Source organism: Pyxicephalus adspersus, chromosome Z (assembly GCF_032062135.1).
Source record: "Pyxicephalus adspersus chromosome Z, UCB_Pads_2.0, whole genome shotgun sequence".
Classification (NCBI taxonomy): domain Eukaryota; kingdom Metazoa; phylum Chordata; class Amphibia; order Anura; family Pyxicephalidae; genus Pyxicephalus; species Pyxicephalus adspersus.
This window is the reverse complement of record NC_092871.1, coordinates 54,024,711-54,047,997: the sequence shown is the minus strand read 5'-3', so window position 1 is coordinate 54,047,997 and position 23,287 is coordinate 54,024,711. Positions and strand designations below refer to the sequence as shown.

General features: G+C 39.0%; 1 protein-coding gene across 3 annotated transcripts; it reads right to left on the bottom strand.

The window, feature by feature from the left end:
* Positions 1–5,671: 5,671 nt before the first annotated feature.
* Positions 5,672–23,001, bottom strand: CXXC1 (CXXC finger protein 1). Of its 3 annotated transcripts, none has more exons than XM_072431821.1 (14): positions 22,909–23,001; positions 21,795–21,904; positions 18,617–18,717; positions 17,221–17,354; positions 15,779–15,937; positions 15,116–15,271; positions 14,931–15,038; positions 11,611–11,795; positions 9,063–9,270; positions 8,840–8,950; positions 8,429–8,478; positions 8,228–8,324; positions 7,113–7,265; positions 5,672–6,251 (listed from the first exon to the last, which is right to left on the bottom strand). In XM_072431821.1, exons 1-14 carry the CDS (start codon positions 22,909–22,911, stop codon positions 6,105–6,107), a joined length of 1,722 nt encoding a protein of 573 aa, XP_072287922.1. In that variant the 5' UTR covers positions 22,912–23,001; the 3' UTR covers positions 5,672–6,104. The 3 variants fall into 3 exon arrangements, with proteins under 3 accessions (XP_072287922.1, XP_072287921.1, XP_072287923.1); XM_072431820.1 differs by having other exon boundaries at positions 15,779–15,940; positions 22,909–23,000; XM_072431822.1 differs by lacking the exons at positions 14,931–15,038; positions 15,116–15,271 and having other exon boundaries at positions 15,779–15,940.
* Positions 23,002–23,287: the final 286 nt, after the last annotated feature.

Sequence of the window (23,287 nt, the reverse complement as noted above, 5' to 3'; positions counted from 1 at the left end):
CACAGCCCCTGAGACTAGTTCTGTTGTTCTGTTTTTGTTCTTTGATTAGTCTTTATTTTTCTGTATTTCTTTATGCACTGTTTTTTGTATGTTTTTTCTTAATAAACACTAAAAAAAGTAAGCTGAATCTCTGAATGTTCTAAGTAGAAATAGTGTAACTTGCTAATCGAAAGCGTTGCTATAAACATTGTGAGTGCTGAAATATCCCTGTCTGGAGTGGCAGTGGGTGACGCAGACAGTATTAAAGAAGCAGAATCATAACTGCGGTTGTCAAAGGTCACGGTGCGTGCTTCAATCTAAGCACATGGTGGCAGTCTACATGTCATGGTGTGTTGGGCCTTTCTCAGTTTGCTGGTGCGTGAACTGTTGCCGAGTGTGCTGGAAAGTCTATGTGCAGGGGTGTGGGCTGAGAGGGCGTTCGTCACACCCTCCACAGGCAAAAAGGCTGGGACTGTAACTCACCCCTGTTCCCTATCGGTGGTCATTTGTATTTTCCTCTAGGCCACCACAACCATTCATTTTTGGGTCTGACACCTTTGTTCCTACATTGGGTGATTCTACATGATACAATTTGCTCATTTTTAGAGATTGTACCGCCTAGTGCACTGTTACCACTCCACAATTTGCAGTATCTTCAGTTACAGCACTTTGTGACCTCTGCCTCATGCCATCCGCAGTCTCCCAGATTGTAAGAACAATTGCTTAAAGAGCAAGACAAGCTACCTCGCTCGGTCTCCCTACTCAACAGGTTATTGATTTCTTTGAAAAGCCCTGACCCCCCCACAATATTTGAGACTATGGGAACATGGATTTGACACTACGCTCACAAATAAAGGTTATTACGTGAATGGCACATAAGACATTCATCTGTGCTACAGTGCAGGAAGGCAACTTGTGTCTTACCTGATAGAGCAGATCTCCAGTGCATCTTTGGAATTCACACCATGGTGCTTCTCATTTTATTGCTCCAGCTCATCTATAGGCAAATACAAGCACACCGTTGTGCCCTATCTCCTTAATGCTACCAAACCAATGATTCCACGTCATTGGAAATGCTCCCAAGAACCTTCCCTGAGTGGCTGGTTCCGCAAAGTGGATGACTTGTGCAACATGGAGGAAAGTTTCCATGACTTCCATGATACTGAACCACTGTTTACAGAGATATGGGTGCCATGGACTTTATTCAAGGGTCAAGAGCAATACCTAAACATTAATAATTCTGATTAGGTGTTGATGGAAAATATTGGGTCAGATAGTACTTTGTATAACTTCACAGCAGGTGTCCCCTGCACACTGAAGTTCAGTATCGAACTTTGTGCCCTTCACATGCTAAGTAGGTTCACTTTAGGATTAGGAATACTCTGACATGTATATAGTTGCCCTTTCTAAGGTTTTATGCATGCTAGCCTAAGCTTTTTGATCATCGGTTTACTATTATTATCTGGTATGGTATACATCTTCTCTGAATTCCTTTACCTTCTCCCCCCCACCACCACCACCACCACCAATCTAGCCCTACTCTCTCCCTCATCCCCAAATTCTTATAAAATATTTAAAGTCACTTTGCTTTTGGATCAGAAATATTGCATAACTTTTATACTTGTCTTTAATTCTCTTTTCCACATCATGATTTTAACGTATTGCCATTACAAAATTGTTTCCTGAAACCTGTAAAGCCAAGTGACTCACCCATATGTGTTCCAGCACAGGGTGCCACCATCTTCCTTCTCTTCTTCCACCAAGAGAGTATCTCTGTTGATTTTGATTGACCATGCCAAGATGTCATAACGCCCAACAAAAAGCAAGAAGCGCCAGGATTGCCTGGTTTCTCTGACAACCAAAGCTGATGCTCCACATGTGCAGCTCAGCTTTTATGCAAAAAATTCGGAGCAATCAGGCAGGTAAGATGCATTATTGCACACAAAATATCACCCTAATGATTCTGCATTAATAACCTGTCTGATTATGCAAACCTAAAAGTGTAACTTTTTTTCCACTTTAAGAACCAGGGCAGCCGTGCAGGCACCTTAGAGGTTGGCAAGATGCCAGCCATCCAGAGCCACTTTTCCCAAGTGCCATGTCTAAACAAAGTCTTTACTTTCAAACTGCAGCTCTGGAGGAAACTTGAAGTCAAGTGCCAGAAAGAGTGCACAGTGGTCCCTCTGGAAGGAGAGCGATATTCTCACAATTCATACTTGTTAGGTCATTTAAGTTGTGGGGCAATTATCCGCTTTCAAGGGTTGGTAATTTATTGTAGAGATGACTACAGTGATGAGTAAAAGAAACTACATCCTCTTTCCAATTTAAGGTTTTACTTATGAGGACACAATAAAAAAATCTGTTTTTTAGCAGGTCTTAAAATTAGGTAAATAGTTCAGATGAACAAAAACACAAGACATATTACACCATGACCTTAATTAACAAAGACTAACAATTCCTTCATAAAATGACATGTTTCACAGAATCCCCTTCTTCAGGAGACTGTGAGACTGGTATCATCAAAGCAGCTGTGATTTGCCACAACCCCAGCCACTAAATTCTGTATGGGGAAACAGGAGTACCCAGAGGTATACCACGCAAACATGGGGAGAAGCTGCAAACTCTATGCAGAGTACTGGCTGAGATTCAAACCTGGGACCCAGTGCTGCAAAGGCCAGATTGCCAACTTTTGAGCCACCATGCTGCCCATTTATTAGGAGAAAAGGTGAGACACAGGCTGCCAGAGAGGAATGTATAGACTTCAATAGCGAGACACCTACATTTAGGATTTTCTTTTGCTCTACATGGTCACTTCAAACACGGCATGCACACACCAACACTGAATCTTTATCCAGAGCATTTGGTTTGCTGCTGAATCATAAGACAACTTGTACACACTCACCCAACCACAAAACATTATCGCCTTTGTTTAAAACAGTCAGATTAAATAAATTATATTTTATGAATATTTAAAAGATAATTTAATTGATTGAGATGTGCCATGGAGGGGTTTATGAAGTAAAATTGGATGTGGCACCGATGTACAGCTTTCCTTCCCAGGCCCACATTCCAAAAACATGCAGTTTGGTTAATTGGCTTCCCTCTTAAAATTGACTGCATAAAGTACATATGACTATGGTAGCGACATTAGATTGTGAGCCCCTTTGAGGGACAGCTAGTGTTATGACTATGGACTTTGTAAAGCGCCGCTTAATATGTTGGCTCCAAATAAATACTGGATAGTAATAATAAATTAACAAAGACTAGGTCAAAATGAAGACGCAGTGTATGGAAAATGAAATACACCCTTACCACTTCTATAATAATTTATAGGGTAAGGCTAGGTACACGTCAGATGATTTTCGTCCAATTCTCTACTCAGGACTAGTATCGGACGAGAATCTGACATGTGTACAGTGCCCATCCAACATTGTTCATGGATCAGTCTGATCATGAAAGATCCTTTCCAAAACAAAAATCTAGCGTGTGCATATAGCCTAGGAATTAGCCAGGTACTGCTAATCAAATGCACTTGATTAACTGATCATCAGCAAGTGTGACCCCCTCTATAAAAGCAGAGTTTTGCCAGTTTGATGGTCTGGATCATTCACATGTGTGTCAACACATTGCCAAGGGCAAAAGACACCAACAATACCCTTAGTTAAGCAATCGTTGCTGCTTGTCAATCTGGAAAGGGTTAGAAGGCCATATGTGGAAAACAGGCTCACCATGGTGAATTTTATGAAAGTACAATTAGGAAAAACTGAATAAGTATGGCCAGGTTGCCAGGAGAAAACCTCTTCTTTCCAAAAAGAATCTGATAGCACTTGTAGCCAAACAAACAAGACTTCTGGAACAATATCCTTTAGACATACATGACCATAATGCACACAGCCACATTTGGCAAAGAATGTTTCTTTTTCACATGACTGTATGGACACGCAGCTATAGGTAAACATAAGAGCTTGTACATTTTGTATTCATGGACCCACTTCCATGATGCTTCTAGATTAGGCAACAGCGCAATGTCTTGTGACCCCCTCATACTTTTTGTCCTCATAACCTGTAGAATAACATACACATTGTCACAGTCCAGTGCAGATATGTATGGGACAAATATTATGAATATTATATATGAGCCATGTGCAATGGACTGTAACATATTTAAAAAAAATATTGACAAATATGATATGTATCTGTCTAGTTGGCAGTCATTATGACAATGTTCTAATTTTCTAAATGTTACATAAAATTGTAAGCTCTGTTAGGCAGGGTCCTTTTCACCTCCCATGTCATTGTATTTGTCAGTGTGCAGATTTTTCATCTGCAACCCCTATTTAATATACAGTTTTGCATACTATATTGTCACTTTATGACGTCTGCTAATAATAAATTGTAGGCAGGCTATACAGTACTTTAGCTTTTTAAATTTCATCAGATTACTGTGGACCATCATTATAAGTGCTTTTTTTAAAGTTTATTGCCCCTTTCCCATACTTCTCCTCATTCTCGTGTCACTCCCTTTAGCTGTTTCAAGAAAATATGCAATACATACCCCTTTCCCCATGTAACAATGCTAGGTGTTTGGCCCAGGGCAAAGAATAATAGAGCAACTTGACCTTCCTTGACTTCCATGTACTTGTTCCTGGTAGCTGAATTAAACTGCTGAGCAGTGAAGGAAAGATAAGATAAATATGTGTAGTAAGAAAGGGGGCCATTTTCACCTGCAAAGTAAAAGCACAGGTTTGGGTTCAATAGGAAAACGTGGTATATACCAAGGACCACATTCTAAAATTATAAAATAAGCATAATTAACAGATAAAAGGTGAAGTGGCAGTTTTTTATTTTATAGCACACTCCCATTTAACCACTGATAACTTCCTTATACTCCCTTGCTGCTCCAAAGGGAAGCCCTCAAAAATTCCCATTACTTCCCTGTATAGAAGGGGAGGAAGATTTGTAGTTCTCCATTTCTGCCCACAATGCTGTTCTTGGGTAAAAGGTGAAGATCACCTTTTACACTTTTCTCTCTCTTCTTAGAGAAAGTTTGTTCACCTTTTGGTCCCAAAAAACATGCTCCCATCATTGTTCAAATGCTGTGACCATTGGTTTTAAATGCTGGGGTGATGTATGGTTGCTTTTCTTGGCACTTAGCCAAAGTATTGTAAGTATCTCCTGCAATTAGCCAAATTCTTATAAGACTTGTTCTTTGCATGACTTAAGCACTGGGTTTAAATATGCTTCGAGCCACTTTATGATAGGATATTAATGTGCATTTGTAAGGACTTGTTTATATGCGATTTAGACGCTGAAAAAAAATTGAATGTAAGTGCTTAGACCTTCCATTGAACCATTTTAGATAAGTTTGGGAGTCATTTTCAGTGACTTCCGAGTTGATTTTGCATGTATATTGAGTCGTATGGCCACAATCTGCTATCTACTGAAATTTGGTATGCAACCTGTATATAGGTATTATAATACAAGGCTGATACCACAATCAAATTCAACATTACTGTCCCATGCTTTAGATTATTGGTCCCATTGTATTGAATTGAACTAATGCAAGCCTAATTCAAACTTACAGCTGATGTCTAGTATTTGAAAGGACACAATTTATGTCTTTATACTGGTTGAATTAAAAAAATAAAACACCTTTTCATTGTATTTAAAAGAATAAACAAGTGAATACATATTTGAATGAAGTGGTCTATTAAAAAAAAAATATCATTCATATTCAATAAAATACAAGAAACATTTAGGTGGAAAAATGTACTTGAAAACTTCTTAGCTGACGTATTCAAATAAAGAGCCAACTGGCACTGACATTCCTCAGAAAACTCATGAAATTATTCGCAGCAATCCAAAGCAGTCTTATACAATAAAAGTGTCTTGAGTTTAAAAATGGATGACAAGAGAATGATGTTCACTGCTTACATACATCATGAGAGACTCACACATTTTGAATTAACCATTTGAAAAATTCAGATCCAGCAGAAGCCTCTTTAAACACCAGCTCATCACCAATTGAATAAAAGTTTAAAGAAAGATTCATTTTTAATACAAAGCCCTCTCTCCCTTCATGGAGATAAGATATGGAAGCTTCTTTGTGAGCTTCTCATGGTGGCTCAGCGTTCGGTGTGAGTGCGCAGGTCTGTGGTTACAGGGTCATGCTGGATTGTTTGATGCAACATGAGGGCCAAGAGTCCTGCGCGATTGGTCATGGCCATTCGGACATTGCGCTCCTGTTCGAAAAGTTCATCCAATTTGTACCACTAAAAAAAAAAAAGAAAAAAAAAAAAAAAGAAAAGACAGTTCTATGTTAGGTCTGGTCAGGTAAAAGAGAATTTTTGAGGTGTTGTATTGATTGAGGGTGGGTTAGGAATTCAAGCCTGTAAGGATGTAATCCACTTAATCTGTGTGGTCATTTATATCATTATATGCGATACATGAGAAGCCTAGGGTATAAAGAAAACATGTCAAGAAAGCTTTCATCTGTTACAGTGAATATTCTTATGCAGCACTGACTTATTACCAATCAAAACATTTCAATGTGCATAATACTATAAAACTGGACAGGGAAAATATGTAGGCATTTTCTGACGTCTCCTAAACATTAGTTCAGCTCACTTTTATAGATAAAAATGTTGGATAAATTAATTTGAGGGGAAAAAAAAAGCTTCATCTCCAAATAAAAAAAAAAAGGCATGCCCAATTTAGGGTGGTGTCCAACAGTATATAGGTAGAGGTTACTATCCCAGGGGCCCGCTGGCTCCTTGGAATTTACCATTAGGCTTTGTTTACATAGACTTTAGGAGAAAATGGCTGAGGAGTGTTGTTGAAGCTCCACTAATCACTCCCCAACTATTCCCCCTTTAGAATCATTGTGGTGAATGTACACATAACTGTACACACATTGCACCATTTCCAGACCTTTCTTTAGAATCCTAATCAACTTGGCATTTAGAAATTGACACACATTGTTAAGTAGGGGTTAAGGAAAGCACCCGAAAACACACAAACAAAATACACGCTAATGCTGTCAACAATCTAATATCTGCAGGACAAGGTTTTGATTTGTGAGGCCTAACAGATACAAGAACATTGAACATATATCGCAATGCACAAGAACCTACCACACGGACGCGTTCTAAATCCACCTCAGCACGACGTAGTTTCTCCCAGCAGTAGTGTTTGTTACATTTCCTCTTTGGGACTCTGCAGAATTCACCTGTCAACTCAAAGACGTCCTTTGTAATGGGACAGCCGCACACTTCGTCTGCTGGCACCTGATAATGGGCAGAAAAAGCAATTCTTGTGACTAATTAAGTTATAAAGTAATCATCATAGTGAGTCCCTTTTAACGCTTACGTATAAAGTAAAAAATGTGTTGTTGTTTTTTTTTATCCCTTAAACAATTTGTTTAAAAAAAGCTAACCTCCTCATCTTCGGGCATGAGCAGAATGGGCTTTTCAGTCACTGAAAAAAAAAGTGCTTATCTCAGGCATTAGTCACCCAATCTCCCACCTATTACTATAGAAAAAAGTACGTCAAAAGATGTATGCCTTCGGACTAAAAAGTTCATATAGCCCCAGATCAGAACACAGTAACACAAATGTCACTGCTCTGACTTAAAAGCCTGTTTTTTACAGAACTAGTTATCAGCTAATCATATAGAGAATGTACTTCCTACACACTCCTAAATCTAGTCATCGCTGATATTTATGGGGACCTAAAAACAGAACTAAGTTTCCACTTTTCAAAAATCTCATATCAGGCAGGTCTTTAGTGCAAAAAAGACAGGCAATGCCCCTTCTGCAATGAAAAAAAAATATTCTCCTGTCTGATCACGGACTTCTGTCAATTTCCCTTTTGATTACCAGGACTGATTGAACTGCCTGGGAGTAACACCCATCCTGGCCCGGCAAATCAAAATGGCCAAACACCAGGAAGAGAAGAAGAAAAAAAGATGACACTATCCGTATCACAGCGTATTTAAAAAATATGCGACCAGACAAGTAAGGACATCCCAGTCCTTTCTGCAATAAAGGATCTACATGAACGTAAATTTTTGAATAAGAAGTTTAGTTTTGCTTTAAAGTGTATGTCTAGTCATTAAACAAAAACCCCCAAACCTCTCTCCACCTTTAAAAATAAAATCTACGGCTGACATCTCCCTAAAACGTAACAACCTTTCTAAACTACAGCTAAAGACGTTGATGTTAAAGCAATAAAAAAAAAAAAAAAAAACCTTAGGGTCTCTGGAATGTTCTGGACAAAGAACTTGCAGACGTTTGCAGTATGTTTTGCTTTGAGGGTTGTATACATCACAAAAGAGACGTGTAGCTCTGAAAATGGAAAAACAAATGTGTTAATATGCACCAAACTTAAGCAAACAAATTTGTACCTGTAGGGTGGGGTACTATGAAGCAAAATTTTAGAGAAAACATACCCTTCAATTCTGGTTGGGTACATGGATCCGAAAGAGGTCTGGCTTTCATACTAAGGAAAAATAAAAAAAATAAAAGCAGAAGAATTATTGGTCACTGACATAAACAAGAATATAATGGTACTGTTTATTTAGTGATGACCGATAATTTATATTTCCAAGCAAGAAAATATCTTTCCACTGGAAGTTTATGTACTGGGAAGGTCAATAACTGAACAATCCAAAAATAGAACCAGTACAAGTTTAGTTTTCTTATGGACAACTTTATATTCTTTAAAAATGTTTCTTTGTTCTGCTCCATCAGTTCAGATAGGATTTGCACTATACAAACATGGTTATTGACCTGCAGTGTGGTTTCTTTCTTCTATGTAGTATTCTTTATGAATATAGATGGTGTTATTCAGAATTTCTTACCTTGGCATAACAGCGCTCCATGTGCCTCAAAGCAACTTTGGGATTAATTGGATGGCCACATGATACACAGAAAATCTGTAGATCGGTATCATCACTGTCCCCGTCATTGGTCTGTTGAACATTAACAAATCAGGAGTTTAATATACACTCTTTTAAACCTCATTGGATCCTCCTGCTGCAAATATCCTCAAGCGTGAAGATAAAGAATAGCAACTGCCCATACCTCTTCATCCTCTCGGATCTGCTGCTGTTTGGCTTTGCTGATTAAGGCCTCCAGCTCATGAAAGCGACGTTCCATTTCTTGAAGTTTTGTACGAGCTTGCTGCTGCTCTCTGCGGATCCTTTCTAGCAACTTCTTTCCTTGTTCCTCAGCAACGCATGGGCTCTGCTGCCACTGCTGGATGCGCTGTGGAAGGATTTCGTAGATCCGACTAAAAATAGATATAAAGCAAAAAGGCTAATAAAAATGATAATTGATAATAACTGCAACATTTTCTTCTCTGGCATTCCACAAACCAGACTCTCTCCTCTACAATCATGAATGCTGCAAACAGACTTATCCATCCTTCTCTTCCACAACTCATTTGCCACCTATCTTTGCAAATCTATACACTGGTTCCCTTTTAACCTAGGAATCAAAATCAAGCAATTTTGCTTTGCTTTTAAATCACCCACAGCTCCTAGCTACCCTCTCGATCCATCCAATAACCAAGTAATAATTTCCTCATTAACAACCTCTTTTCATGCACAGCTCCAAAACCTCTCCGGAGCTGCCCTATTTTCCACACATTTTAAAGCAGTCCATCTATCTTGATTTGTCTCTTAACCAGCCATCAATTATTAGCAACTATTCTATATCCCCCTCTCGTGTGCCAATTTATGTGTCCTTCATTCGCAAACTCTCTTTAATATAGAGTGCCGTGCAATATGTTGGTGCTTTACAAATAAAAGTTTATTAGTAATATTATTAATTGCAGAGGCTTCCTCACTATCCCACACCATGGATATTTCAAGCGATACAAGACCATCTGAAGACATCCAGCAACTTAACAGTTCCAGCAAAGTCCAAATCCAAATCATTTCAGGGTTTAGAAGTTGCAGAAAAGCACTTCACATGTACCCTATCAGACACAATTGCCAGCCAGTACAGTGGCTCAGGCAATGGGGACATACTGTTAAGTTTATGCTCCTGCCTAAATTTACCAATGAACCCCCTTATTCTGTCACTACTGTTCCTCAATAAGTGGCATTGTACAGAGCAAGCCTTACAGCAGGGTGTTGCAGCATCTCCAAGACAAGCCATTACTTATATAGGCTACATACTTACATAGGCTACATACACAATATTTGTTGTTGGAATATTTGCACAATATTTGTAATTTCCATTGACAAACGTTGGAGAACAATGGAGGGGCACCCCGCTGTGCTCTCTCTTCACTTGCATTACGATCGTTTGTCTTCCAATGATCCACTAGGACGGTCGTTTGGACGATGGACGACGAGTGCTGTACACACGCCAGATTCTCATCTGATATCGGCCCTCAGACGATTATCAAACAAGAACCACTGCAAGTGTGTATGTAGCCTTACGCCATCCTGATATGGCACACATACAAAAACAAATAGCAAAGGAAGGAAGACAAGAGCCCTTTGGAAAGTGAGGAGCTCTGCAGGAGTGCTTACAAAAAGTGCTCAACAGAAACCGTGATAAGAAAATCCTTTACCTATCTTAACCCGAGACTCCACCTTACCCTACATAGCTTTCCACCCCCCACCCTACTCAACCTACCATAATTCCCTATCCAGACAGATCCTTTTGCAGCCTATCTTTCCCTCGGTGAGCTTCCCAACCAACATCCCCCTTCATTTTCCTCACTGCCACCCACCATACCACCCCATTAAAGAGCTTGCTCCCCCCCCCCCCCCCCATCACCCCTTAACACAGCATCTCACCAGCCTCCCCAACACAGACCCCGGCCCTCCACGCAGCCTCACTGTTAACTACCATACCCTCCCTCTCTGCTTGCTTGCTTGCAGCTCCCACACCTTTAGTTTGCAGAACCTCCCCACAACACACCACACTGCTGATTAGAAAGCCTCTCCTTCACTAACTTTACTATAAAAACAACCTTACCATTTGCCTTTTTCTTCCCACCTCACACCCCTTCACCAGCTTTATCCTGGGCACAACAGCATCCCTCTCTATAAGCCTCATTACCTGGTCACAGCACATCATTCCCTGGACCCACCACTCCCTGGTGATTACAGCCACCTTACCACTCATCATGGTGCATTTTTCCCCTTGTCATAGCGTATGCCTTTTTTGACCACCTCGCCAGCTCATAATTACTGACTACTCTCAATCCGCTGTCATATCTACCTCCTCTATTCACAACCACCACTTCCAAAACAAACAATTCTAATGCCTCTGTCCCCCACTACCTTAACACTGAATTTCAAGTAAATGTTGCAAATGCCAAAATGTACATTTTAGATATAAAAAAAAAAAATTAAAAGTAATCTTCCTAATGTATGCCGACTTGTAATCCTTCCCTTCTCCTACTCTTACACCCAAGCTTAACCTCCTCGCTTGCAATCCGCTCTCTCTGACTACTGCAATAGGTCACACGCCTCACCTTCTGTGAACTTCCAACCCTTTACCTCACCCGCCATCCCACACCTGACTTTAACCCCATCCCACCTCAAAATACCTTTTGCAAGAAAAGAACGTAAAGAAAACAAAAAGTCATGATGTAAGCCACTGCACTCACTTGGCTGCCAGCTTCATGCCGCAGTCATCGGAGCAGTACTTAGAGCTGGCTCGGGCTGGCTGAACACAGCTTGGCCCCAAACACTGGCGCAGTGAAGAGTAATCTCTGTTTTCCAAGCGCTCCGAGTGCTTGGCCTTATCCTTGTGCCTTTGCTTCTGCTTGTGTCTCTTGTACTTGTCATCCTTCTAAAGGATACATAAAATAAGTGAAAAATAGTTAGTAAATAATAAGTTTAGGTCAGGGTATTAAAAGCGTAATACTGTGATAGCACATGTTTTTAGAAGTTGTAAAAAATTGAAGAAACAATGTATTGGCTCCATTAGTCAACTCTCCTTTATCAATTTTCCAGGGACATTAGGAAAGGATAGAAATACTGCTGATTTGATATAAGCAAAACCTCCACATGCGGCTTCATATTCTTACCAGGCTGGTTAAACAGCTTAAAGCATATCTAGTTCAAAACACTCAAACCAAATATGTTGTTAAACATGTTCCTGTTATGTCAAAATGCTTAGTTTTCTTTAAAGCCAATTGCAGTTAAATCATACCATCAAGGTACAGACACTTTCTTGTCTGCCAACACTTACTCGATTCAGCTGCGGTGTTGTCACCTTTACCTGCACACTCCTGAGACTCAAGCAGCTCTGCAAATACACAGTGGCACAATCTGCATTGTCATGACAGCACAATTGTGGAAATCACCCACCTGAAGCACATTTGTCAACAGGAAGTTTATACAAACAGTCTACAGGAGATGCACAGTGCAGGGGAAAAAACATAAGCTAAAGAACAGCTCTATTTTTTTAAACAAAAATTTTGCAATCCTGTGTTACTTACCCTAAAATTCTAAGGGCTCCATTTATAAATGATTACCCTGTCAATTCCTCTGGAATCTCTCACTTCAGTTCCTATTAAAACAAATAACTTGTTCTTCCAACTAGTGCCCACTTGTCAAAGAGCACAGCTGTCACAATAGAAAATGCAATATGTAAAAACGAAAATTATGAGCGAATTGACAGATGAATAATTTATAAACACTCCCCTAAGTATTCATTTGGGAATGTTCAGCTCCACTTTAATTATGATCAGTTGGTAGCTTTATTTTTCCTGAACTATATGTATTTTGTTTTATAAACAGTCCCCCCCTGGCCCACATTTGGTGTGGCAAGTCAGTTGCTGGCTTCTTAACCCATTAACAAGATTATCCTGCCACAATTTCTATCAATATTGCTCCTTGACCGTGAAATCTCTTACCTCTAGCAACAAAAGGGGCACACATCTGCAAATAAAACACACGATAAGGAGAGGAGGGCCAGAGGTAAACAAGTTTATTTAGTATGTGCATTGCTGAGCACTCTAAATTTTAATTGATCTTATCTCTACTGCAGAGTGGTAATGCCTACTATTTACACTGAGTGTCATTAGGATTTTTTGCCATCATAGGTTCATTTTATGGCATTTTTTTCCCACAGACAGAACTCAATATTATGCAGTTGTAAAAGGTTGCCATGGGACTACCATGAGACTTACACCCAGTTCTGAAATGCCTTCTTTCACACATTTGTAAGAATATAAAACAAATGTAAAAATTCCATAGGGAAGGGTAGGACCCCTTTTTGAAATGGCCAAAGCATGTGCACAGCAGGGAACTCAAGTACAGAGATCTCACCATCAGAGTTCCTGAGAGGTTAAAGAATCATTTAAGTGAATAAACACTCCAGCAGCTACAAAAAATTAAAAAATCAGTTTTGGATGAACCATCCCTTTAGATTTAAAAAGCAAAAGAAAGAATTGTCTTTACAAAAGGCAATACTACTACATTTTTAAAACAGATACATTACGTATGAATTGCCTTTGCTTTTGTGTGCTTACAGAGGGTATCTCCTGGGTATTCATAGTAACATAGGCTCTGGACATCTAAATTTGGCACATGAATACTGTAGTCAGATAAGCTTATACTGATTATTGTCTCTCCCAACAACTTACAAAGGGATAGAAAGCAATTAAAGCCTACGGAGCTGTTCTCAAGTTTATAAAACCCATTAGCTAAGTCTTTGGTTGTAAAAGGCAAAATAGACCGAAGTGGTAGGATATCATTGAGTTTTTATTTAAAAAGCAGGTTACCAGTACCTGGGAATATATTTTAGTTACTGTTTGCAATAAGCGCAATTTAAGTATCTATTTTGTAATGAACTATTACACTCTTTATTTCACGGGCCTCTAAATTAACACTTTCGGGTGTGTGAATAACTTGTTTCCCCACTGCATATTGAGGTTTCATCACCAGCTTAAAATGTCTCTACAGAACTTAAGACCCAGAGGGAGAAACCACAGTAAGGGATGTGGAGAGGTAATGTACTGATAAACTAGTCAAATACTCACAAAGGACAGACAGTAAGCAGAGAAGAGGTAGCTTTTCAGGAAGACAGCCACCAGAAAAAGACATGATTATGCAATCATCTGTTTTTTACAAAAAAGTACCATGCAATGACAGGATCATGTAAAACTAGCTGTATTAGAAAATACATTTACTGGAAATCTTTTAGAAAAAAAGACCCCGACCCCTGCTTTTAGTTTCCTGGATCTCATACTTTCCTTTATTACTTTAAATTACTTAATAAAAAGTTATCATATAAGGACTTATGCCTTTCTCCAACTTTTCTAATTTGGATACTTGTTCACATTCATTGATTCATGTAGCACTGAAACCAGTGAGTTAGAAAACCAGCCAGGGAATTGCCATTTTCACACAAAAAAAAAAAAAAACTACAATGGCAGCCCCAAGATCTGTGCTAGAATATGTTTGCTGTAGTCTTGGACTAGGATGCCTAAACACAAACATGGGAACATAGCCCAGTCAGTGTGTCTGCATTCTAGGTGTTCAAATAAAATATTCTAAAAGGTGGGTTGGCAACAAGTTTGTTTCATAGATTCAATTTCTGCATGCCATCTTAGGCTCCATTTTTTCCAAATTAGGAAGAGTGCCTTACTCAGAGCTTGCCCAGCTTCTTTCAACCCTGGCATCCGTGGAAAAACTCAATAGATTTTTTAGAAAGTCCACAGGTGCCCCCTTTAACCAAATGTATGTATTGGATGTTACTAACTGTAAAAACTGCACATGGTATTGGTAACAAAGATAGACTGCAAGAGATTTTCCAGAATTCAGGAAAATATTCCTTACCAACAAGGAGCGTGGGATCAGTTACTTTACATCCCATGGACGGCCTGTTGTTAAAGCTCACTGATGCAGTTCCAATGCTAAGCAAAAGTTGGCCTAAGTATGGCCAACTTAGGCATCCACGAGGCAAAAACTGACATACCTTTTTGTCTGACTTCTTCTCGCGTCTCTTAACGTGCTTTACTTTGACGGCTCTCTTCCTCAGCACAGAATCGAGAAACGGCGTGTCGTCTGTGTCACTGAGCCACGGCTGCAGAAACACAAGTCTTATTATGAAAGTTCTACAGCTAGAGGTATCTCCATCTACTCCCAGCAAAGTTCAGTTACCAAGTTCTGGTCATCGAAAGCTCCTCCAGCACACAGTTCTTGGTACAGTTCTGGATCCAGAGGAAGGTCATCATCGGACAGAGATTCGGCAAGGCTGGGCGGTTCTGGGGTATCCCTAAACACTGTAAGTTCATCGTCCTTAACACGCAGCATTTTCTGAGGACAATCCATAGCAGATGTATGAGAAGATTATTATGGGGCAAAAAGCAAACTGGAGTAAAACACACCAACCAATCAGAAATTAACAATAGATGAATTCCCCTAGCTGATGGGTTGTTTTAGGCGGATGCCTTCCTTTTTGTGAACTTCTTATATAGTATGCCCTAATATTAATAGAGGAACTTCAGTGCAACCTGGCCTCAGAAGCCCACCAAAGGTTTCAAATCCTTGAGTGGGTCTCGCTGGAAAAGCCGTTTCAAACAACTAATCAATGGGATTAAAATGTGGGGACCCCACCTGTCAGCAAAGGGCAGGCCATATGCACAGACCTTCTGCTTTCTAGCTGAATATGGAAAACCTCTTGAAGGCATCTTATTATGCAAACACCTCAAATGGCCTTTTTTTTTCTTTTTATAGTGAGGGAAAAGTGTTATATGTAAAGGTAATAACATCACTGACTTACAGGTCACTCATAAGGCAAAGCTCACGCAGTGACACTCTTACCCGTGCTCTCACTTGACATTGACGTAAACGACACTTTTGACGAATCTTGTTGGGACCTCCAAACTTCTTCATATCTCTGCAGAAATCACACTGTCCACAATCCTCTGTGCGGCTGCAAGACTCACACTCACCGCACATTCTTGCCGAACGTTTAATCTGCTGCTGAAACACAGATAACACACATTGTACAGTTTAATAATCGGTTAAAGAATACAGAAAACCTCTAAGTGCAAGATATACAAGAGGTTGGAGAGTAAAACTAGTACATAGAGAGCAACAACAGGGGGATTAATATCAGTAGCAGCCTGTTTGGGTATTTAATAAATAGATTGTATGTTATTATATTATATATTATAATATATTTTTAATGTCATAGTTTAAACATGCTATAAATATGGTAGACTTAATACATTCCTTAACTCATTGCACAACAGTCCACCCATGAACCCTATTCCATGATCATAAAACAAAAGTGGAAACAAGTTTAGTTAGATGTTGTATATTGAAGAGTTTGCAATGATTGTGCCACAGTATGTATTAAAATCTATCCAATATTTCAAAACATGTCAATTCCCTATTCTTTAGTATTACATGTTAATTACACTATAAGCCTAAGTAAGCAATGTATGAAATGTTTAGAATATAATACAAAAATCTGCTTTTGTAAGAGAATTATTAAAGAAAAATCTTTATTCATGAGAGACTCTTGTAAAAACAGGAGCTGCAAGAAAGTGGAGGTTTATGTGTTAGCAGATATCAGTCAGAGAATAGTCTGTATAATTAACAAAACTCTTGAAATCACAAAAATGGACTGTAAAGTGTGACTAAATTAGGTAAAAGTCTAAGCACAAAGTTACACCATGTTAGGCAAGCTAATAAGCAATGGTCTCTGAATGACTGACCCTCTAAATTAAACAAAAGCTGTCAGAATGTTCAATATATTGCATATACACAAGCATACTAGAAAAACACTGTCCATCAGTGAGCCAATAGAAAAGTTTGTAGAAGGGAATATACTGCAGCTCTGGTATAAATATTTGTAAATAAGCAGAGTTGTTTTTCTGGAAAAAAAAAAAAATATGACTTCTCATTTATATGTATGTATATATATATATATATATATATATATATATATATATATATATATATAAAAACAGAGAACCTAAAGTCCATTGACTGGCATTTTTTTAAGATTTGTTTTGCACTTTTATGCAAGTCTACAAGAAGAATGAAAAACCTACTTCAAGCAGGTCAAATGCTGGTCAGAAGAAGTTTTGCACCTTTCAACAAATTCTAAGTAATCTCAAAAGCATGGTAAACTGATGCCTCAACACAAGTCCTTTTATACAGAAGCTGACAAAGATGTTTTTCTGGGGCAATATATGTTTAATTTCCTCTTTACTTTTTCAAGGAAAATACATTTTTCCTCCTTTATTGATTACCTTACTGCCACTGCTGGTGCTATTCCTTCTCTTGTCACTCTTCATCACTTCTTCATTCTCGTCCCTTTCTGTCTCTTTTTCCCTATCCTTGCTCTTCTTATGTCGGTATTTAATCTCCAGATGAGGATATTTCTCTGAAAAGATAAAATATTTACTGTACACCAGTTTTTTCTTAACTTTAACATTACAAAACCTAGCTATGATACAATTTCTAGGGTATCCATTTTGTAAGTACCCCCATCCCTCCCCAAAAACAAATATTATTAAGCAATTAAATCCTCACCATATGTTTTACAACCCTCACTGCTTTCACAGCACTTGTACAGGGTGTTTATAAGTGGCTGTGCAATACAACAGGCACCAGAGTTCGATCCAGTTCACTCAGTAATCAGCACTGTTACAAGCCTGGTCTGACATGCCAGCTTCTCTTTTTCGAATACAATCCTGTGTGAGGAAGTGACTGTACCTTTTCATCATAAAATTATAAGTCCCAAATTAGGGTTTGATGTTATTTAAAAACATGTTTATTTCCAACTCCTGTAATTTTGTTAATGAAAAAGTATTTTTAGCTTACTCTCAATATGGCAGTCTGAAGACATTCTATGGTGTCTTCAATGAAATCTAATCTCTTGTATGTGTTAATGCCTCAGAAGTCTGCACTTTTCTAGGATTCTCCTGTGCGAAGGGTAAATATTTGGCAAGATACTCTCCAAGGCCTGTACATCTCTAAAGAAACGTTGACAGTAGTCTCAGTAATAATACTGAGATTACTTGAGTGGGCACTTTTCAAATATTAGTGTTGCACAAACCATGGTCATGGACCACAGCTAATATCCTTTAGATAACAGCAACTTCCATTATTGAAATCCCAAGTTGTGTTTATACTTACCTCCTCGCCATCAGTCTTAATTAAACCTTTACACCCACTGATGTTCCCATCTTCCCTAAAGAAGCCTATGTGGCAAAATTCGTAGGGTCTTAGTAGACATATTTTCATATTAAATGGACTATGTAAGACGATGCATGATTTTGTGTAAATACTTCCTAAATAGGGGATCTTTGTTAGTGAAGGGCATTGCACAATTATGCAATAAAATACTCTGTTAATACAATACTCTGGCCAACAAAAACTGCTTTTTTTAATCACCAGAGCACAGTGAAGGCAGCCATTGAGTACAGTGTGTAATTTTATTAAGACACAGCATATCCACTGACTAGGAACTATTGAAGTTGCACAGGTCCAGAATATAACTATTTGGCATGTTGCAGTCCATACTATAGTGAAGTTATGACTTCTTAGCAAAATGGATTACCTATTCATAATGTATCCACTATTTATTCACTATGTATGTATGGGTGTATCCATATGTGACCCCCAACAGGCAAAATTCCTCACCTCGGCACTGCATGCAGTACCACTCCCGAATAGCCTTGGCCATCTTCTCAGTGATATTGATACAATCTCCATGAAACCACTCATTGCAGTGATCACACCCACTGCACAAAAAAAAAAAAAAAAAAAACGGTCATCAAACAATACACAATTAAAAAATACAAATGCTGCAGTGTCATAGCTACAAAAAAGGACAACAAATGGTCCATACGTTACAGCCCGGCTGCTGTGAATACCCCACCCACCTCTGCTCGGCAGCTCTCATCCTCAGCACAGATCTCAGTGAGGATGCTCTGTGCTCAGCTGTCATCCGTTCAGATAATTGCTGCTGGGATGAGAGTGGAGCACAGAGTTCAGCCTTCATGTGAATGAGACACAGGCAGCCCCGCCCGCCTCTGATAACACGAGCTGGAATTTCTATTCAAAAAGAGAAAAAAATCTGCCGGTGAAATGTATCCACTGCTAGAGCTGTGTGTGAAGTCTGCATGTTGTTCTGCATCCTCACAGCTCTTTGTGTACAAACTTCCATATCTTCTAAACTGTAATTTTGTAATTTTTAGGATGCACAGGGGACCCTCATAGATACTAGTTACTAAAATTTCAGCCCCCCAGCTTTAAAGAATTTCAAGATATGGGGTCACAAATGTAAACAGTATGAAAATTGAACATTGGGGTTGCCGTTTCAGAGGAAAGTGCAACTAGGAGTCCTAAATTGAAAATGCAAATTGGGGACCCCGGGGCTACTAACATAGCAAGGAGCATTGAGGTGGGACCCCTAAATATATACCTACCTGTCACAAATCTTTACCTATGAAACTACTGTCTGCTTCTCTTCTTTGAACCCCAATTTCTCTGAGGTGGGGGTACAAAACTGAAAATATAGGTGCAAGTGGCGGGCACATTCTCCCCTTACAATCTCATTACTACAGCATCATTAGAACATAAAACACTCAGCCAATCAAAATGGTCTTCGCTGCCCTGTTACACATTGCTGTCCACCTAACACTTTGAACTTTAATTTCCCTGGAATGCGGAGATGTAAGAAACAAAAAAGAAATAGGTAAAAGTGGGGAACATCTGTGACTAACATCCCCTAAAACTTCATCACTATGGCATCATTAGTACATAAACTCTGCCCAGTACATTTTTTTTGAGGTTGAGGCACTGGAAGGTTACAGTAATGTGTAAAAAAAAAAAAAAAGCAAAATGCATTTTAAAGGACAGTTTTTTTAAATGTTGTATTGATGCCATGGTGATGAGAGGTGATAGCCACATGTGTCTCCCACTTCCACCTATGTTTGTTTCCCTGTACCTCTTAATTCTAGAGAAATTGGGGTTTGAGGTAGAGATGCAGACAGATATGTGTAACAGAGCAGGCAGCACATTTTGATAAGTAGAGATTTTTGTTCTCATAATGCCATAGTAATTGTATTTTAGAAAGGTTTACCCACATGTGTACCCCACTTGCACCTACAGTTTCAGTTTCCTACTTGTACCCTCCACCTGTACCCTAAAAATTTCAAGTCAATACAACCAACGGTTTATGAGATATAAAGGTTTGAACACAGAGAGTAGTTAGGCTGCAGAATATGACATAGTTATCACACTGCGCTGCCGATGACATTACACACTGTGCATAAATGTCACAGTGTTTTTATAAAGAATATGAACAGTGATAAGAGGGGGTCACTGGCTGTTTTGTCCCCATTTGATATCACATGCATGATGCTAATAAAGCACCACCACATTTTTAACATTATATAAAAGAGTGACTTTCTCTGTTATATTATGGAAAAATGTGTGTTTTTTTTGTTTTTACATTTTTTTGGGGAGGACCTCTCCCCTTCAGTCTTTACTGCCATTTCGGTAAAGACTAAAGGGGAAATCGACAGCCTCCTGGGATTTTTGTGTATGATATCCAAGAGGCTCTACATTGCTTCTTCTGGGCATGCATCTTCAGAGGCTTTCTTATAATGTAAAAAAAAAAGTGTTTAATCTCATGCGTAAGGCAGCACTGGACGTACAAGTGAGCAACAGAGAAAAGGTGGAAGCCGAGCCAGCATGGGTCTGCTGAGCTATTTTTGTAAAAGGATCAAGTGAAAAAAAAAAAAAATATTCACAAAAGTTCACTTTAACTAAATATAGACACAGGAGCACATTTGAAGTTAGGCTGAATTCACACCAGCAGTAAGGTTACACTGCCCATTGCTCATGCTAGGAACCACTGCTGCTTAAAAAACTTCTAGCTCTGAAAAAGCCCAGCACTTACCGCCTGTTACCAATCCTAGGTGCCTAGCAGTTGCCAGAAGTCACTCAGAAGGGGTAAATGATTTTTGCTGCTAATATGAACTAAGCCTAACTTGTTACACCACATTCATTATACTATTACACTACTACAAAAGAATACACTCCTAAAACTTGGAAACTAGGAAGTTGGGTCACAATACATGGCTTAAGACAGTTGTAGCAAAATACATAGAATAGAAAAATTGGATATACTAACGGGGCAGACTTTACAAAATTGGAACAAAGTATAGGGAGAAGGTAGAACACTGAAACAATAGGAGGTTACTGGGTACCCATGGCATAAACAACTGGGAGCACTGAATTTTCCACCACCCGGCTAAAAAAAATCTGAGGAGAACACTGGGTTTGAAACAGGCCTTTCTTTTACTTGAAATCTGTATCCCTATTTGGAAGCATTTTCCTATCCTCCTATTTCATAGGTTTCAGACAGAAAAGACATTCCACCAACACAGGAAGTGTTCACACTGGTGTCTTTTGTGCACAAAACTTTTTATTAGCCATCCTTCTGTCATCTGCCTGTCATCAGCCAGCTGAACCCTGTTAATGTGCATCTTTCCTACTCCTTTGGAAAAGAGAACTGACAGAATACCCCCTCTCCGTAAGCAAACTAACATTGAAACAAATCTTTTTAATTCTTGCCTTTTGTTTCTTAGGGTGGCTGGTGGGGCAGTGTAGGACAACTACTGCAACACTAAAATCGATTACACTCATTAGAAAACATGGGACAGCAAAAGTAAGGTAAGGCTGGACTTCAGCTGTATGCTGATATAGAATATTTTGAGAAACCTACAAAAAAACTCCAGTTTATGTAAAAAAAAAAAAATATTTAATTCGGCAATAATGCTGATCAAGCAAAGATAAAAAACAGTCTCACATCATAAAGCAGTTGATATCTGGCTTGCGGCAAATGCAGTACACTGGTGCGTTTTCTCCATTCTCGGTCTCACCCAAACCTGCCATGTCAGGGTCAGAAAACTCACTCTCCTGAGGACAAATAAAGATTTGTTAATAGGAAACCCCATTTGTCAAAACATGATAAAGGTGTTAAATAAAATAGGGGTTTGGATCATTTAAAAAAAAGGGTTAGGGGGTCTTAGTCACATACAACGGGGTGATTTAGTGATCATATCAGAATCAACATATACAGCGGAGACTACGGGGGGGGGATGCGGTTCAGGCAAGGTACAAAGAGGAGACTGGGGGGGGGGCCATGCAAGGGGAGGAATATCTCACTATAAAGAAATATCATTATATAGATGTGAACAAGGAGAAATGTGACTTGGGATCTGTGATGTGTATAGTCAGGTTATTTGATGTCTTTCATAGACAAGTGACTGGGGATTTGTGTCAGTAACCTAAAAGTCATGGGCCTATATGGTAATATAACAGTAAATAAATGTCATTACATATAGGTAACCTGGAGGTATATTTATTGACATAGATGTGAGTGGAGCAGATACATTTGCACAGGGGTGAATGTGGAATATTTTTCTTGACACACACAAATGCTGTGCATATAGAATCTAGGTCATCATACAAAGGTTTATAGAGAATATATAGGTCATCATACAAAGGTGAACAAGTGAGGGTAATATGTAAGGGGGTATAGATGTCATCATACAGAGAGGGTGCAGGGCAGATGCCGATGAGGGGAATGGTGGATAGACGTCATTACAAGGAAATGAGAGAGGATAGACTAAATTGTAAACAGGTAAGGTATATATAACATAGCGTGGAAAGTAAGATATATTTATATCGATATACATTGAGGAATGAAGATTAAATGCTATTATTCATCGCGTGAATATAATTTACATGTCATGATGTGGGAGCAGGTGGATGATACATATCATTATACAGATAGAAATGATAATGACATGAAGAGGTGCCTCTCTTGCTCAGAACGCCCCACACATTACACAGTAAAGCTGCGGAGGGCATTTACATGTAAAAAGCACAACGGATCTACAGAATTGTTATTATCTTACCATCTCCGCCACTTCCGCTCTCAATGTTCATTTCCGTGATGACCGAACTTACTTCCGCTTCCGGGTGAGCCTGATGACGTCGGCTCCCAATGGGGTCTGAGCTCTTTGTCTTGGTGCGAGTTGTAGACAGCTCGTTGTGTATTGGTGCAGGGCAGAGTTGTGTTTTGTGGCGCTGACATACTTTTTAAACTCAAAGAATTAACATATATACTGAAAGATTGCAAGGAAGGTTATAACTGTAAAGAAATATATTGCTAAGTCTATGGTAATGTTGTTTTAATAAAAAAAATGTATTCTGTAAAAATATGTTTACATTGTACTGTTCTTTCTCAACTTGATTGTAGCCCCGTCTGTACTAGTTGGTTGGATTTAATTATCT

Excerpts from the sequence above, each read along its gene's own strand:
- CXXC1 (XM_072431820.1), bottom strand. Across the intron at positions 15,941-17,220 it reads GCACCAGCAGTGGCAGTAAG|CAGCAGATTAAACGTTCGGC; the intron begins GTAATCAATAAA and ends TCTGTGTTTCAG. Across the intron at positions 8,479-8,839 it reads TGGAGCGCTGTTATGCCAAG|TATGAAAGCCAGACCTCTTT; the intron begins GTAAGAAATTCT and ends ATTTTTCCTTAG.